The sequence below is a fragment of the Monomorium pharaonis genome, chromosome 6 (genome assembly GCF_013373865.1).
Source record: "Monomorium pharaonis isolate MP-MQ-018 chromosome 6, ASM1337386v2, whole genome shotgun sequence".
Classification (NCBI taxonomy): domain Eukaryota; kingdom Metazoa; phylum Arthropoda; class Insecta; order Hymenoptera; family Formicidae; genus Monomorium; species Monomorium pharaonis.
The window spans coordinates 19,093,665-19,112,465 of record NC_050472.1 but is presented as its reverse complement, the minus strand read 5'-3'; the positions used below and the strand labels follow the sequence as shown (position 1 = coordinate 19,112,465).

General features: G+C 29.9%; 1 protein-coding gene across 5 annotated transcripts in view; it reads right to left on the bottom strand.

The window, feature by feature from the left end:
• The window catches only part of LOC105828721 (alpha-catulin), a 94,720-nt gene that overhangs the window by 10,618 nt on the left and 65,301 nt on the right, over window positions 1–18,801 (bottom strand). For 4 of the 5 annotated variants that reach the window (XM_036288879.1, XM_036288880.1, XM_028190882.2 and 1 more), the window contains 7 exons: window positions 11,151–11,428; window positions 10,806–11,048; window positions 6,500–6,763; window positions 5,303–5,572; window positions 4,684–4,843; window positions 4,488–4,606; window positions 3,265–3,594 (listed from right to left, as the gene is read on the bottom strand). In XM_036288879.1, coding sequence (XP_036144772.1) covers window positions 3,265–3,594; window positions 4,488–4,606; window positions 4,684–4,843; window positions 5,303–5,572; window positions 6,500–6,763; window positions 10,806–11,048; window positions 11,151–11,428 — 1,664 coding nt within the window. The remainder of the gene's footprint in view (window positions 1–3,264; window positions 3,595–4,487; window positions 4,607–4,683; window positions 4,844–5,302; window positions 5,573–6,499; window positions 6,764–10,805; window positions 11,049–11,150; window positions 11,429–18,801) is intronic. The other variant, XM_028190880.2, reaches the window with a different exon arrangement.

Genomic DNA, 18,801 nt, shown 5'->3' with positions numbered 1-18,801 from the left:
AAACATACTAATTTTTTAATATAATAATATCGATCGGATAATAAAATGAATTAAAATTAAAATTTTATTGATGTCTAAAAATTATTTCTTGTTCTTTAATAATATTTCTCATATTAAGATTTAGATATGTACAAATTTGAAAAAACAATTTGTCATTGTATTTACCCTTGACCTTTTTTTACGACATAATTATAAAATAAATAATAAGTATAATAAGTATACGAATTACCAATCGTTGAACGTTTCTGAACGCATTTATCTTGCGATATTACTTCTGTTCATATTTAGCGCATTTCTTGGAGATTTTGTAAAGCAAGATGCCTGATTCTATTGTTGATAGTTTATCAAATGTCTAATAATATAAAATACTTTATAGTATCGTAAATACTTAAAAATTTGCATCTAAGAAGTTAAACGGAAAGATCGTCTATCTGTCCTAGGAGAACACAATGCAAAACTTTTAACAGAACGTAAAAAGATTCTTTGATACAGATATCAAAGTGACTGTGTGAAGTGCCAGTGAAATAGTACAGACCTTGTTATTTTTGCAAGCTTCCTTCATATAAGTTTTGTCTTTACAAGAGACAGAATATTATATTATTGATTAAATGTTTTTGAGAAACATCTTAGATTTTTCTTAAAATTTAGTTTGTGCAATATAGAGCAATTCCGGTATTTATGCTGCATGGAGATTTATGCTGTAGAAGCCAGAAAAATAGAAGGAATAAAGACAACTTGCTCGCAACCACTCTGTTATGCGTCTTTATATTAGTATTGTGGGTTATAATTCTTTGTTAATATTAATGAAATTGTAGCGAGTTGAATCTTTTGATTTCTCACTGTAGTAAGTAATTATATATTATAATTTATGTAAAATGATTACTGTAAGGAGTGTAAAAGACTTGATTGTTATTTTATGATACGTAAGTGTAGAGGAGCAGTAAAGAATAGAATATAATAAAATACAAGTGCTCTTGTATTGTTTATTCAGCTTGATATCTTATATATCCCATCTGTTTGGGACATGCAGCATTTTTAGCATGCATGATTTATGTTGTAATACAGACGCTCTGTGATTGAGAGGCAACATTTGTGTCTATTTAAAGCAGAGTGCACATATCTGCTACTCATGTATATTAATGTTTTCAATATTGCACTATTTATTCAATATTTTGTTACTATTCAATATTATTATATTACTTGGTATATATTGTATTGGTATTTATTATTTCTATTCTCTAACAAATTCATAAACATTTTATTATGTCATGTTTCATTTATCAGCATTATTTGAAAATTATCTATACGCTATATATTTTATTCCTAACGGGATATATGGCAAAAATGCAAGCGTTTTTTTTTAATATAAGAAAATTAATATTTTGCATTTCTATTTTTTAAATAGTAGATGATATGATATTTTTTATTTGTGTAGTTTATTTTTCATCGTAAATAGTACTTGATAAATTAAGCTTTCGATAGATGCAGCATATATAGCAAAATTACCTGACTTAAATATTACATATATTATAGCATATTCTCTTCCTCTAGTTTCTAGTGTGAAATGATAAAATATACATTAGTATTTAATCATGTAAATATTTGTTAACGAAATTGTTAACGAATATTGTTGGATAAAATGCTCAATGATGGAAGCCAGCAAAAATTGTGAGACATAATACTCATGCCCCAGATAGTGGAAGGAGAGGGACCATAATGCACATAGACGTCGTCCATAGACGGAAGCATTCCCGTAGCATCTAAAACACACTTTTACTAATCGTACACAAAAAGTCGTAAATGTATGTACATAAAATAGATTACTAACGAAATTATGAACGTTTATTATGACAGATTGAATGACATGATATACGCAAAAATTACTTCAATTGTCGGAATAGTTAAATCGTACACCGAGAATAATACAAACAAAATAGGTAAAAAAGTATAATGCGAATTTTTAAAATATAAATTGCATTAATTATATAATTCTCGTACAATGAGTACAATAAACTGTCGTCACGACAGTTTGTTATAACAATTTTTTCTTAAACTGTGATTGTTTTCAACACTTTTATGCTTGTTTATATTTTTTTTATGTGAAATGATTTTCTATGCTCTTTGTAATGAGATCAATAAGAAAATTTACGTGCGTGATGTTGCATAGCAATATACCTATACAGACATAGTATATAGAAATGTAATGATAACACTCAATAACAGTACATTGACACCGCAAAGAGAGAGAAAGTGAGTGCTAGATACGTATATACGGCAACGAGAACAATTTGTTAAGCCGAAAGTGATATCTATTAGTTCAAAAGGGTCTAAAGTAAAGAGAGAAAAAGTTACCTGGATGGAGGCATTCAAGAGCGAGGGTATAAAAAAGGATTGTATATAATACAGAATATATTACAAAGGTTAGCGTCTTGTTTGTTTCTCTTAAGAAGAGTATAAAGAGAGACCAAAGTGGTTTCAGGTGACTATCATATATTCGGCCTAGCTAGGAAGGGTTCGAAAGAGGGTAGCAAACGTGTTAATTCGAACATGTCTAATGCTAATAACGCATGTCGAAGCTACTTCTGGTCTGAAAAGCTACGTTTATGGTAGCATAAAGGTAATGGCGCTTTCGTACAATTGATATTTTCTATTTTTTACTTGTTAAAATATTTTGACTTTTTTCAAATTTCTCTCTGTGTCATCTCTCTATCTACTGAAAAAGTTATGAAATATTATGGTTTTTGCTTTTGTGCCTTTCAAAGCAATCGGAAAGTTTTATAATAGAATTCGACAAAAATCAAGTAGTGTACACCAATGTGTGCGTCTACTTCGAACGAATTGCAAATAAAAAATATTTCTAAATACAGATATTTCTAAATTTCTACACATGATAACATTTCTCTTATTGAACATTGAAATAGTAATTAATTATCGTTAGCATTCATTAATGAATATCTGATAATGATGAGCGTGAATTCAATTGGAAGTAATTTTTTTTTTTAATGCAGATTCGATGCAGCTTCGACGTTGCGACTTACGAAGAAACGAAACTCAATAGCGTAATGTATAAAAAGATTTTCAATATAGCGAGAATTAAGAAACGCGGAATCAAGTCCAATATAGAGTCCGTATAATAAACAATGGTAAAAGAATGATTACAGAAGTAAGGGTGATATATAGATATATCAACATCAGTCCAATTAAAAAAACAATGTGTCATCTCTTTTTTGATCTACAGCGGCGCATTAGTCGGCTGCCACGTACCTGATAACTGAATTGTCTCACAACCTTGTACAATCTGTTTGCCTCCTCGGCGAAATACTCAGCTTGGGTAAACAGGTCTTGGGTGGTCTTCAGGGCGCCTTCCCCTCGCGTGAATTGGTACATCGAAAATGCCATCGATGACATGTTTTTCGCCCGTTTCACGATGTCATTGTTCTCTTCTAGAGCGCTTCCGCTCTCCTGCCACTTTTCCGTCTCGGCATCCATTTCCGAGGTGATCAACTTCATCTCGAGACCCGCCTTGGCAATCTTCGCCTGTTCCTCGCTGTCCAACCGCACTGGTTTTAACGGCTTACTCGTCGTGCCATGTTTCTGAAAGAAACCATATCAATTATTTCATTATGTCTAATGAGAAGCAATTTAACTTGCAAGTTTTGAAATTTGTACATGTATAGAATGAATCAACCCTCACAAATGATTTACAAAATCTTTAAAAATTTATAAAGATACTTTCAAATTTCCGGCATAAATATCTGTACTTTATTTTGGAAAAAAAAGTAATATAATTTAATTACCAAAAATTAATAACAAATTGAATAAAAGAATTATTTGACTTAAAAAATTGTAACTTTTTGCAATAAATGCATATACAAGTGACTTTAATGTTTTTTAGTTTGGGTTTAAAGTTTTGAAAGGAAAAATGACAGAAACTCCAAATTCTTTAAAGATATTATTATTCAAGCATTTCAAAATAAATAATTTTTAATAAGGTAAATAGAAAAAATCGAATATCGTAAAAAAGTATTTTTTCAATATTTTGGTGTACGAATAATGCCTTCTTCACAAGACTCAACATGTTATTTGCACATAACGCGATTCATTCAATACTCTAAATCAAATTTATTTTAAATAAAAGTTTTCTTTGAAAAAAATAATTAAATACAAATTAGAACAGACATTTAGAAATAAATTTAGAATAAAAATAGAATACTTAAAATTTTGTAAAGATTTTATTTTTTATAAAAAAAGAACGTTGTTTACAATTCTAAATTGCTGATGTCCAATACAAAAATAAACTGGATATTATTTGCAATTGATGTTATAGTTTCGATAATCCTATCGCCTATGAAGATCCTTTAGGAGGTAAGGAGTGAGAAACTCTGAGATTTCGAGAAACTTAAACGGATAAAAAACGATCGGACACGAATTATTCACGTTTGCAAGCAAAAGGTTAATCGTTTATTGAGATGACGGTTTGTATGTACCCCTGGCCGCGGCAAAGACATGTAAACTTGCTTCTCTGGTCGGTTTTGACTGAGTTCCAAAACATCTTTCGCTACTGTCGTCACGTCAGTCATGATCCACTGCCACATGTCAGCAAATACTGTGAAACACGCAAACGTTAAATGAATTATTAGGAATAGATCGTCAGTGGATTGTTGGAGCATTCTTATGGTTTACCTTCGAGATTTTCCTTGGCTATTTTACTGTTGGGATACCTAGCTAGCGTGTGCGCGGCCGTTACGACCTGAGGACCATATATTCTTAAGTTGATCTCCGTGAATTTGGCCGACACTTGCAACGATTCCGAAAGCGCAACGTGTCTCAGAAGTTTGCACACCTAAAAGGAAGATTGATATAAAATAATAAGCAATAATTCAAAAAATAAAAAGTTTTATTTGTAAACCGTCATTCGGGTATTATATCGTATTGGTAAATTTACTTAAAAGTTATGAAGATTTTTATTGCTATCATCAAGACTTGAATAATAAACCACGTGGACTAATTTACTTAAAGTTAGGCGTGAAATAAATTTAATTAAATTGTCGTAACTAATTACAATGTAGAAATGATGAATGGCAATCACCGCGTGCTATGTTTAAAATAAATCCATATACACACATATCTCGAGAACTACTCGATGCCAATCAAGACACACGAGTTTTTGCGAGAATCATTTTATAAATCAGTAATTTTCCTCGAAAGGACACCCGTTATTTGTGGACTTTGAACTTGGAATGCAAGTGGAGTGGACAGACAAACGCGGACATGCGGTGCGTGGGCCCGTCTGGGAGCTTACTTCGAGAATGTGTTCGATATACTCGTGGAACCTGTCGTTGCTCTCCTGTAGACGGTCGATGTCATTGGCCAGCGCGAGATTTCTGATCGTTGACACGAGTTCCTGGCCAGCTTTTGTCACTTGGCCAAGATCGCCAGCCTGCTCCATTGTCGTGGCGCAGAGTTGTTGGCGAAGGTCTCTGGTCGCCCGTAGCACACCCATCACCGCTTGTTCCATTTCCGAGCTAGGTGAACCCCCGCCTCCTTCATAATTCTGACGGAACACATAATTCTGACGGATGTTTATAATTCCTTACTTTATCAGTCTTTAATTTATAGGGAAGTTAATTTGAAAAAAAAATTAATTAACTTAATATTCTCGTAAGAAAATTTTGTTCTTACTTTCTAAGTTTTGTTACAATCTTAGATTTTCATGTATTTTTATTAATACGATATTAATAAATAACCGCGCATTTTTTTGTAAAGTAGAATAAAAGCAGTTGGCAAGAAAAATCCAATAGATGGAAAAGATCAGGGTAAATTCTAGTTTTTACTTTATCTAAAAGCAAAGACTATATAAAAATGACTAATATATAAAATAGATATTGAAATATATTGATAACTTTGTTGTGCCAAAAGATATTTTTGCTTTAATCCTTAATAAAAAATAAATATTAATATATTAACATACTAATCATAGTTCAAAGAAAAATAAAACTTTATAATAAGTCTTTTTATATTTAAATTAATGTGTAAAATAATTTTTTAAACAAAAACTTTGCAGATATAAAACGTTATTAATTTTTAGTTTAATAAAAAAGGCATAATACTAATAAAATTGAAAATTGTTATTACCAATATAAATTTGATCCATGTTTATCGCACATTTTGTAATACAAACTTAATTTACACAATATGTGTGTGTGTGCGTTGAAATAAAAATAATAAAATTTGAGAATTGCACTACCCTTCACAATTTTTTAGCCATGTCATTTTTTAATTTTTGTACAGTAATTTCTCTAATACTTTTAATTTAGATTTTTTAAATATTTATTGTTATATTTCAAAAATTTCGTCAATTAACTTCAAATAGTGTGAGATACAAAAAGTTTTTGCAGGTTTTTCCAGAAAGTACGGTAAAAACTGGTATTCACATGGACTTTATCTAAAAAAGATATAGAATTTTTCCAACCCTGAACAAAATTCTATTGAGACTCACCATACTATTGCCGATCCGCAAGAGTGTATTGAGCTCGAGTTTCGCGCGATCGCAAAGCAAAAGAATATTTTCTCTATGCTCGTGACTCGTATAGGCGCTGTCGGTGAAGTCTTGTGTCCTCTCGACCACTGTTTCGAGCGCCTTTGTAAGTGTTTCGCGACAACCCGGTCCCAGCAGGGTCATCCTCGTTGTTTCAACGAGCCTTTCGAAGCTTTTCAAAGCTGAACAAACTGTACTGCTATCCCAGTCTTGTTGTTCCGGGCTCTGGAAATAACGGCGTAATGTAGAAAAAACATTTTTTTCAAAGAGATGTAGTAAATTTTTTCCTAAAAAAATTTTATTAATTACTTAAATATTTTTAACCCTCTAACTGTAACTATGGTTCTGAGACATTCAAGCCACAATTATATTTGGTAACTTGAAAACCAGCAAGTCTACATGTTTGTTTCCTATCTAAAAAGAAAAAAGAACGATGGAAGAGATTTGTCGTCGCAAACATCAGCTGATTATCGCTGAATATTGAATAGGTAAAATCTTACATGGACGCGCGTAATACCTGTACTTATAGGGGAAGTAAATTTTTTTTCTGTAAGTAATAATATTGTTAATTATTTATGATGAACATTATTTATCATCAGAACAGTGTTTCCTTAAAAAACTTTGACAAATTATCGCTTCTTTCTTTAGTTATTACAAAAATGAAATTTTATACGGCAAAGAGAGTTAAAATATAAACAAAAACTTTTACTAATCTTTTCATGTATTTTATCTTAAAAACTACAAATTATAACTATTAAAATTATAACTAAAAATTAAAAACCAATGTAACCCCAAAAAATTTTTTGCTGATATAGACCGATTTCTTGATGTTACAACCAAAATGTATCGCTAATTTTTGTATCTACTAGAATTTTGGCTGTCACGTATAGAATTCGAAAATTCTGCTTTTATCAGCTAGATTGATTAGGTGTAATACGTATACATATCTCACAACATTTGCTAATTATTTATCTATCTCAGCTAATTTTTACACACATAATTTTTGTCAAAGTTGCAAGATTATTTTTTTTAGTGAATCCTTCTGAATAACTCAATTTTCTTGTAGATATCAATTAACACTATTTTTCCTAAAGTATTAAACTTTGAAGTAAACAAATCTTAAAAGGGTTTTTCTTTTGTATAGTTATATATAAAAAAAATCTTTCTTTACTTACATATAAAATTTATTAAAAATAAAATATTCAATAAATAATTTTCTATAAGTAACTATGACATTGTCAACTATAACATTAATAGATATGTCAAAATTTTTTCAGACTTTTCTTTACTTTAAAATTAAGAAAATGGAGTCGAGCGCAACAGATCTATAGTTACAGTTCGAAGAATAAAAACAACGATATAGTATAGTCGGATAATTAAACATATAACAAGTCTAAATTTTTGCTTATAACTATATTTTATAGTGTTGGAAAACATTAATAATAGAAACGAATATTAGGCATATGACACAAGTAATATAAAATCTTTTAAAGAGATGTCACACTCAGGAGCGTCCCACTTAACCAGGTTGTCTACAATCACTCCAAAATCGATTATGTCGCGCGAAAAGTGGGTAGTGCTTAAAGATAAAATACAAGGATATAGTTTCCTAGTACGGTCAAAGGTCATTCCAACTCTTCCGTGTTGTTTCTTCAAAGATTCGAGAGGTTCTCAGAATCGTAGTTAATGAAATATTCCCTCTGATTGGATCCACGCTAAAAGAAATCTGGCACGGAATAAAAGCACCTCGCGTCGAAGTGTCGATATGTAAATGTGAGTGCACACTTTGGCAGGACGCGAATAATCATTCGTGATCTTTATGACGATCGTGTCGTTTATGGTGCGATTTTCCACTCGCGATAAAAAAACTTCTCGCCGTTGCTTTGGGATATAACAGAGGGGCGGAGTTTTTTAGAAACTCTCGTTACGAAATCACGATATCCTCAGCAATGCTGTAATTTAATTTCTAATGTCCAGTTTTTAACACACAGTTGAAAAATTTATGTTAAATTTCATATTGCATTACATCTCTCAAACGATTCGCTCAAACTGTTGTGTTGATTTAACACAATATAAATATGTTAAAAAATAACACAAATATTATGTACAAAATTAACAAAAAAAATATAACACTTTGAAACAATGTAGAAACAAATTGTGGAAACGTATTTCTTCAGTAAAATTAACATTTATAATATGTTAACACATTTACTAATTTTTTCATTTTATTCAGTTATGTTAGAATTTACATTTTAAAATTATCTCATTTTTATTTTTAAGTTATTTATTTATCAATATAAATTATGTTATTTTAACATTAAGAAATTTCGAATATTAATTTAACAAAATATTTAAATAACATAATCACACTATATTTCATCGATATAATCCATTAATCCCTGAGTCTACAATCTGTGGGCTTTTCATAACTAAGCAAAACAGGACATGGCATTAAACATGTTGAAAAACAGAAAAAAAAACAATTTTTTTCATTTGTTTTAACAATAACAGTTTAAAAAGGTTATTAACAATTTGGTTTTTTTTAACTAATAGCGGAAATTGATTCTATAAAAGAAATTACTAAAGAAATAGCTATTTTTAATTCAAATAAGTGAAACATGGTTTTTAATTAACATTGGTTTCATTACTTTTTGTCGTGTATTTTGCGTTTCTCTTCATATGAATTTTCTTTCACGATTATCTAACATTGAGCTACTAACTTTTTTTTGCTATAACGTAAGATAAGAAGAAGATGCCAGCTGGGGGAAAAGCCAACTTTGATTATAGTTTCTTCATAAATCAGAGATCAGCTAATCTGATCGTGTAAATGTGCGGTGGACTGTTGAGAATGTTTTAAGGAGAATTCTGATAATAAGGATTGGCAAAGACTTGTAAGAAGAAGTGAGATATAATGTTTCCTAATACTTGGGAATAAAATACCAATTTATAAAACATAACTTTTTAAGTTTGACACCTCTTTATGGTTTTATTTAAAATTTGGATGCTTTATACAAATCTAAAATTTGTGAAACGTTTAAATCTATAAAAATATAAAAGTGTAAAAAGCTGCATTTCCAATAATCAACTTATATTTTATCACATTTTTTTTATTTTATAATTTAAACTTGATAGTCTACTGTAGGTAAAATATGCAAGTTGCTGTTACGTCGTATTATTTAAATAGTTTGGGCATCTTTCTCTATATACATTAAAAAGATGCTAGTTTTCCAAGATTTAATTAATTTTTGTTCGCAAAAAATCTGAAATATCGAAATTTTAATCACTTTATTTGTAAAAATAAGTATAAAGGTTTCAAAAATAATTTTTTCATAATTTAATTTCGTAATACAAAATAAAATTTTCCCAGAAAAAGACTCAAGTGTAGCGTCTTCTCGTAACTCGCTCTGAATGGATATGATATGTATATTAAAATGAATGTACACGCACATATAAAGAATTATTTAAAATAGATCGCTATTAGGGATCACAAATTTATCAAAGCCATAATAATTGCCATCGTGAATAATCGATTGCGTATGCACAATGCAATCGTGGTCGATTAACATTCGTATAGGACGTATTACGCTGATTCTCGTTTACCATCTTCGACCGCCGCTTATCGATTTCGTGCCAAGCCAGACATCGCGCCATTATTTATGGTTTCTCGAGTCGTACCGGGATCGTTTCGATATCTCGTTTACAACTTCTGCAAGGACAGCGGATCGCGGCTCAAGGTCGTTTAAATCACATATTATGGAACGATTCATAAATCACAATTTGGCGGTTATAAAGGCTCTTTGGAATGCTTCCAGAGCTTTCGGAAATATTACATGCTTTTCTTTCTGATCCAATATGACTGTACAATATGACTGTACTGTGCATTCTCACTACAGCATAATAACGAGAGATGCATAAATGGCTTGAAAACCAAAAGCTCATTTGGCAACTGCGATTATTAGCATTTCTTGGCAAGCAACGTGAGAATGTTCCTGTCCGCAATTATTTTCTTATTATGTTCGTATTAATTCTTAAACTGGTCGCTCTACTTTACGTTATTCCGTTAATATTGCAAACGAATAATATATCTCTTGAAAAATTTAAGAAATAGCTCTCTCTTATAACTTCGCAAAATTTGATCACTCTCTCAGCTTTATTAATTAATAGCTAATTAATATTAGCCGAATTAATTTTAACAGGATACCGGGGAGAAAATGTCTTCGTCGTTTAAGCGTTTATAAAGTATGTCCTCGAAACGAGCTGAGCTTACCTGTGAATTCGAGTAGGACTGAGATTCGCTGCAGTCTAATACACCGTCCTTGACGACGAAATGTATCAGATCCATCGCCCTTCTCATTTGGCAAAAAACGGTGTCTCTGTTCTCCTTAGCGGATGGACATTCGGGATGCCTCAGACATGTTTTGCTGGATGTGAGCAGCATCATGGTACTTCTCTCGAGCACTTGTCGAGCCGCTGCCATCTGCGCACGTCGCCTCTCGTCTTTGAGATCATTCTGAGAAAAATGGGGCGTAACGTTTAAGCCGAGTCATGATTGCACTACGAAAGTGCAAAATACATGAAATATTGCCGTATATTTGTGAGAGACAAATCTCACCTGACGATCACCCGTTAAATGCGCCAACTCAACCATCTCTCCTCCAAATTGGCTGAACGCCTTGACGAATTCCGTGAAATTCGAGACACTTTCGAGGCGCCCGAGACTACGGGCGACCTTATCCTTGGCGTGAAGCAATTGATTGACCACGACGACGTCTGCCAGGAGGAGGACTTTCGTCACCGAGCCTAGGAGACATCTGGCAGCCCTTACGACGGAACCTCGGTCAGCCAAGCTGTCTTCCAAGGCACATTCGCATAATTTCTCGATTGCCGAGCCTAAGTGTAACATAATAGATTGTCCAATTAAAATTTATAATTTTAAATATTTGTATGGTAATTAAAATTTCGGATGTGATACAATTTCGAAGGAAATAAGAATTTAAGTTTGGTAATTCTCATTGTATGATCAACAGTTATTTGCTTCATCTCACTTCGTAAAAATTATGTGAAAGCTCTCCTTTTTGATCAGAAATTTCTTCTTTTTGTTCGAAGGTACAATTTCGAACATATAGATATTGAAATGTCTAGATGCAAATTAGAAGACAAGTATAATTTTGAATTATATTTAGTAATAATATTTGATATCTTGATGATATATTAATATTCTCTTTTTGTCAACTTCTCTTTCTCATTGCAAATTGTAGGCGCTAAAAAATGGTTTATTGGTGGGAAATACAAATTGTACTGTGCTATTGTTCAGAATTATATTTATTGCTCTACATTTTTTGACACTCTAAAATAAAATAAATTACTTTGACAAATTTAATTAACAATAATTTTTTTATACAGCCGAGTGGGAAATTGTCTCCTGGTGGAGTTTATCTTTTGTAATGTTGTAGTTTGTGTGATACCAACTCAAAATGTCAACGGCAAAACTCTCTAGAAACAATAGTTTTGTCTGCAGAGACCGTTGAAAGTTGAGTACCTTGAAAATTATAATACGAAAGTTATGTTTACAACTTTGTGAGATTTAACAAGTAAAATGTCCCTTTACGTCATTGCGTAAAGGTGTTTGTAACTCGAATCTTATTCAACTATCTATTCATCAAATCTAATTTGGTTGTGTCAAACTTAATGATTTTATATCGTGGTTGCACTGGAGAAACTTAATGATTAGGAGATATAATCACGAAAATAGTAATCATGATAAATAATGATTAGCTGCATTTTGCACCCTATTTAAAATGTAATTATAGATGGTTTGATAGATATTTTATATTTTCCGATTTCGCATAAAATTTATCTTAAGATATTTAGAATCTATTCTGGAATACTGGAACTGTAGGATATATACAAAATGAGAGCATTAGAGATTCTATGCTGATGTATATGCATCATGCATATAACAGTATCTTATAATACTTGGAGTACGCGAGATAGGAAAATACGAAATATTCATCATGAAATCTATTAAATAGACTGTTATTCAAATTTAAATGTCAGATACAGATAATAGAATAATGACTATATCTCTATAATTAAAATTTTAATTATTAGATTTAATGGAATTATGATACGCAATCATTAGATTTGGTATAATCTACTTTACAGTTGAATGGTTGAATTTAAATCACAAACATTTCTATGATGAGTTTTTAGGTGTTTTAGTTGTTAAAACTCATAGAGAGTTGTAAACATGATGAAATAATAATAGGAGAACATAGACCGATACGTGAAAACAACTAAGATACCTGTACCCAATATGGACAATTTGGTTCACCCCTCCCCCCACTATTTCCAAATAGTTACACAATTTCACGGATAACACTAATATATCGCTCAGGAAGTCGATGTACTTATGTCAGTTAACTGGTTAATATCAGCTTTCTATGGGTTATAATTGCTCTTTATACAAATTGTGCTCTTTTGAATTTACAATTTTAGAAGCAAGTTTTGCAAATTGGATAGAAAAATTGTGTTTAGCAAAAACATCGAGATACATTTTGCTTCAATATGATAAAATCACTTAGGAACTCTATAACAAAATATTTTATGACAAGAATAGTATTTTGTGCAATGAGTGCGATGTATTTGGCTTATTGCCCGCTTATGCGGGTGAACGCACTTACGGGCAATAGCCGATCCGCACATGTGTCACACAATATTATTCATTACCTATGCGTTGAAATGTGGTCCTTGAGTCTGAAGTGACGAGTAAAAAAAAAAAAAATTACTTTTGACGCACAAATATCGAAAAATGTATTTTTGTTACATGTGCGTTGAACGTCTATTCGTGTCACTTTTTTGTGGCTAAAGTCGTCGATTTTGGTACTTTAACGTTATTGCATAGTTCTTGTCTTCGAATAGATGGCATGAGTCATAGTAAAAACATTCTAGCACGACTTTTACATGGTGTAAAGGTTACACCATGGACTTTTACAGCACGTTTGATCATTTCCACACTCGCATACACGTTATTTTGCGACACGCATACGGTAATCCTCGATGCTTCGTCGCTTTTGCGTACTTAACCTTGATCAACCTATTGATTTGTGAGAACTCAAGGGACCACACATCGACGCACAGCTAACAAAAAATACGGTGTGCAACACGGACAAGTTGGTATTGACACTTGTGTTGGTAAACGCACTAATGCCAGAAAGGCCAACTTTTCGCCCTTGTTACATTGTACTATGTATCTTGAACAAAATCCAAAAATGAAAAGAATTCTTGTTTTGGTACCCAAAAAATCAAATTGTATGTCAAATAATTTTTTTATTTTAGAAATTCTAAATTTAATAAGAATGGTAAAATTATAATCTTAAATTAATAATGATCAATTTAATAATGGCTAACAATATTTATTATATCAACAAAAATTGTTTCCCCTCAAATATTGTAAAGAATTTGTCGTGAAAAATGAAAAATAAAAAATAAAAAACAAATACTATAATTACGATAATTTCCATATTATAATTCCATATTATAAATCCTCACCATTCAACGTTTACTGCAAGCTATAGTTCCTAGAAAGTTATCCATTGACATTTTTAATCACTGTCACATAAACTGCAAAATTACGAAAAATGTACGAAATCCATCCGAAGACCATGGCTGTGTGCGAGGTTGTTTCTAATTAGAAACTATGTAATTACACCAGAGTCTAAATGTACTAGAGCTTGATTGTGTGTTCAAAAAATAAAAATGTATTATAAAAGAGTAGGTGACATCTTATCTTATGTAAAATAACAATTTCTTTTACTATTTCTACAAGGCAAGGTTTAATTCTCGAGAGATCGATCGAACGAATTTCGTGCGAGTGTGATAGACAGAGAATGCTGATGAATTAAACATCTCGCCTTTTTATCGTGTGTTACCGTAAAATCGAAGTAACTGATTTAATTATGACCGGAACCCTTGACTAAAGTACAATGGTTACGAGTAATTAAGTGTTCTTGAACAACCATAATTAGCTACTCCGCACACTCGTTGTCTTGTCTAAACTATGTCAGTACTGAATTAAGCTTATTATTAAGAAATTACGCGCTTAGGAAAATTTGGACAGCAAATATGTACACTGCTTATCTGTATCTCTAAACGTATCAAAACAATACATTAGCTAGTTCTTCAATTTTTTGAGAGTAGAATCGGAAAAATGGAGAAATTGTCTGAATCTCATTTTCCTAGGGGAAATTAATAACGATATAATCTGACAATGTGATGTTATCAGAGCTTCTAGACATCTACATCAAAGAGCTTTTTTCAAATTGCACTTGTATATAATTTTTTCTAATATCATCGAGTGGAAATTTTAGTATGATACGTGAACTTGCTGAATCATTAAATAATTGTTTTTGGAATTAGGAGGCATAGTTAACGCGAAACACACACACAATATCGCCATTGGCTATTATTATGTATTAATTGTTCATATCCATTAAGAGCTTACGATGTACTAAAAGTAAACTGCTATAGCGAGAATCGATGAGAGAATATTGATTAAAATCTATAGTACTACTTATTCCTTTCGTCGGATAATTATGGAGAAACTATGATTGGATGTTCACATTGGAATAGATTAATTAGATTTATCTACATCTACAAATCCTCTTTCGCAATGTTCACGTCGTATACTTTGTTAAATGCTATTCATTAACAGTTAAGCTTAGATAATTTAAAATTATTTAACTAAAGATAAGATTTAGCTAAAGATAAATTACATTACTTATGTATTTCTTAAATTTAATTAAATGTATCTTAAATAAAATATAAAAATAATTTAATTGTAAATTTATCTAGATAAAATTATATATTATTTTTATCTAAATAAATTTAAAATAATATCGCTCTTAAGTAAAACAATTTAAAGGTTATCAAAATAATATGTTTATATTGCTATTTATAAATCTTTATTTCTTAAAAACATTTTTTTGAATAAATCAATGAGATAAAAAACGTTTCTCTTTTGACTAGGATGTTAATACGTTAATAAATATCAAAGTTGAAATATTTAAAGTGGATTTAAGGCCAATTTCTAAACATAAAAAATGTAAATTAATAAATTTAAAGTTTATTATTATTTATTCACAAAATTAACCTGGTTTCGATTTACTTGATCTTCCTCACGGGTTTCAATAAAGGAAATTAATTTTTTATTTAACAAATAGACATTTTTAATAAATAAATATAAATAAATACATAATTAACAAAATGATGGATTCAATAATTACATCTAAAAAACATATGGTTCATATCTAAGCTTGTCATGTCAATCAGTAAGCTGAAGATGATATAGAAGTCTTCATGTCAGTAATTAGAACATGATGTAATACTAATTCAAATTTTCACACAAGAATTGTTTTGATTCATTGATAAAATGAGAATCAATAAGTATTGAGTCTCTCGATATTAAGTTCAGTATTGATATTAGATTACTTATTTGTTGTGGTTAACGAAAGTGTACCATGCCATCTATTCAAATGTTATGTTCAAATCAAAGTTAAAAAATATAAAGGAAATATATAATTCACAATATAATGACTGACAAGGTTTCTTGTAAAAGTTTTTATATCATTTATCATGTAATGTAATTTTTTATATTATACTATTATTTTCTCTACAAACTGTAGTTATCACTTCAAAAAATTGTCTTGATAAAATAAATAGTAACAAAGTTAAAGCAATACTTTATATTTGTTGCTCACTTTAATTTAGATAATTTGAAAAAATAATTTTTTATCTAAGATAAAAGTAAAGATATATAATATACAATCTAATAATCTAAGATAAGACTAAAAGTCGTTTCTTCATCTAGATAATCTTAAATAGATAATGGTAAACATTGTTCACTATTTTACTTCTTTGAACTGTTTTATTTAAGGACTCAATGCTTATAAAGTTTCTTATAGACTACTGCGAATTACTACCGTTCATATTTCAGTAGAACTTGCTATTGTTTTACTTGGTAGATATTTTTCTCATTATTTAACGAGAGAAGCATTACTTAAGTTCTTCTTCCTTTTATCAGTGTATTGTGCAAACTTCAAAATTAATTATTGTACATATTATGTATAATTTAAATATTAGCTGTGAGTTATCATGAGATATTGCTAATGAATATTTAAAATACCCGTAATGGAATGTTTAATGCACTGATTGAAGATATCGTAATGTTCTCTTTTCAGTGCCGCACCCCGTTCTTTTAGAAGGTAATTTACTTATACATCCTTCTATTGAACTGATTAATATAGCGATGCCAGCATTGTAAGATCAGCCAGTTTGATATGGAATCCTTATAGCATTTTATACAGACTACCTGTTATATAAGTACGTAAAGAACTTGACCTAATTTAAAAGTGTACTGATTTCGTACGATTTCACGTAACCTACATGTTTAATTATTAATCTGACGATCGATTCGTTTTTTTTCCACGTATTTATCGGTAAAATTATACGCGAAATTATAACAAAATTTAGAGCCAATGCCTCTGTATTGTCTATATTTTACAAAGTGAAAAATACATATTCATGAATAATAATTATTTCTTCTTTGAATTTAGCATTTTACTTATTACATATAAATACTTATATATTAAGAGAAAAGAAATAATTGCAGTTACTATAATTTAATTATATTTTTTCTCAACTGTACATTTACAGTTAATTTAACCATGCAAATTATAGTTATTAATTATTGTTATTACGTAAATAGTAAGCAAATGTTAAAAAATAATTCTAATTACCTTTATTACATAAAAAAAAATTTACTCATATTTTGATATATTTTACTATTCATATTTTAATAATTATGCTATGTTAATATTTAAAATTATCATAATTTATAATACAATTTGTTTTATACAGTTGTTATTATTAACACACTATAACAGTAATTATAAAAAAATTATAGCTGTTAATTAAAATATTATTTTATTATAGTGTTACAGTCACAAATATTACTTTTCTCTCAGTGCACAAATTTAATTATAATAAACTATTTTATTAATAGCGTTTGCCTAATTTCAGTATTTAGTGAGATATTTTTGCACAATGGAGCAAATAGAATAGAGTATGTATATATGTACATGTCACTTATCCCGATATTGGTATCCCGATGCATCTATTGGTAGAGATGCATCGGATGGATTGCAATTGGAGAGATTGCTCGGATGCGACGTGCAGAAGCATTCTAGAAGTGCGCTTTTTATGATTCAAATACATCGAGGACCAGTATAAGCGCGTCAAACTTGAGATTGACATTTACGTTTTCATTTCTTGCATTACAAGCAAACAAGAATTGGTTTTTTTTTGTTACGCACGTTATTTATCAATATTTCGTCATCGCTGTATCTGTTTGATTTATCACGATATAAACATAGATGGAAACTAAATCATTAATAATAAAAAACAATCCGTAAATTGTGAACAAATTAAAGTTTTCCAAGATACGTATCAATTGTTCAATTGTTCTTGTAATTGCTGACATGCGATGTTGAAAGAACAATTATACGTACGTTATTTTAACTCGCGTGATGGAAAGCTTGTTCGGAAAGCTCGTTAGGAAGCTTCAGTTATAGACGAATAATTTGCTTTAATGATAACAGTAATCAATGATATAATTTGTTCCTGGATTTGCATATGGTATCTATTGTAGTTATGTGTCTACTATATCGATTAATATTTCAGTATTCCTTCTTAATAATATAATCTTACGGTATTTAATCGAATAAAATACGAATTTAAAGAAAAGAAATAGCTACTAATTTATTCAAAATTCTACACAAAAAAGACAGTATTAAGTAGAATCAAACAGTATTAAAAAATATATTTTATTTAATAATTATTGTTTTATATATATATAAGAAATGTTATTCTTGCTTATGTAATTTAATCTTCTTTGAAGAAATTAATAATGTTATATTTATATTTCAATATTATAATAGTCACATAAATATTATGTAAATATGATTGTATTGATAATAATAATAAAAAAAAATCTATTTCTTGTTTTGAAATTATTATTATTTTTTCAATTCGATATTTTTTCCTTTTAATTTATGAAAATTACTATTAAATAATAATATCTACTTTATAATAATATTTTCTTCATGAACTATACAAAATAAATATTTCTTCGTTTGAGCAAGTTATGTCGGTTGTCAATAATTTGTTCTAAAAAATATTTTTAAAACAAGAATGTTTATTTGTTC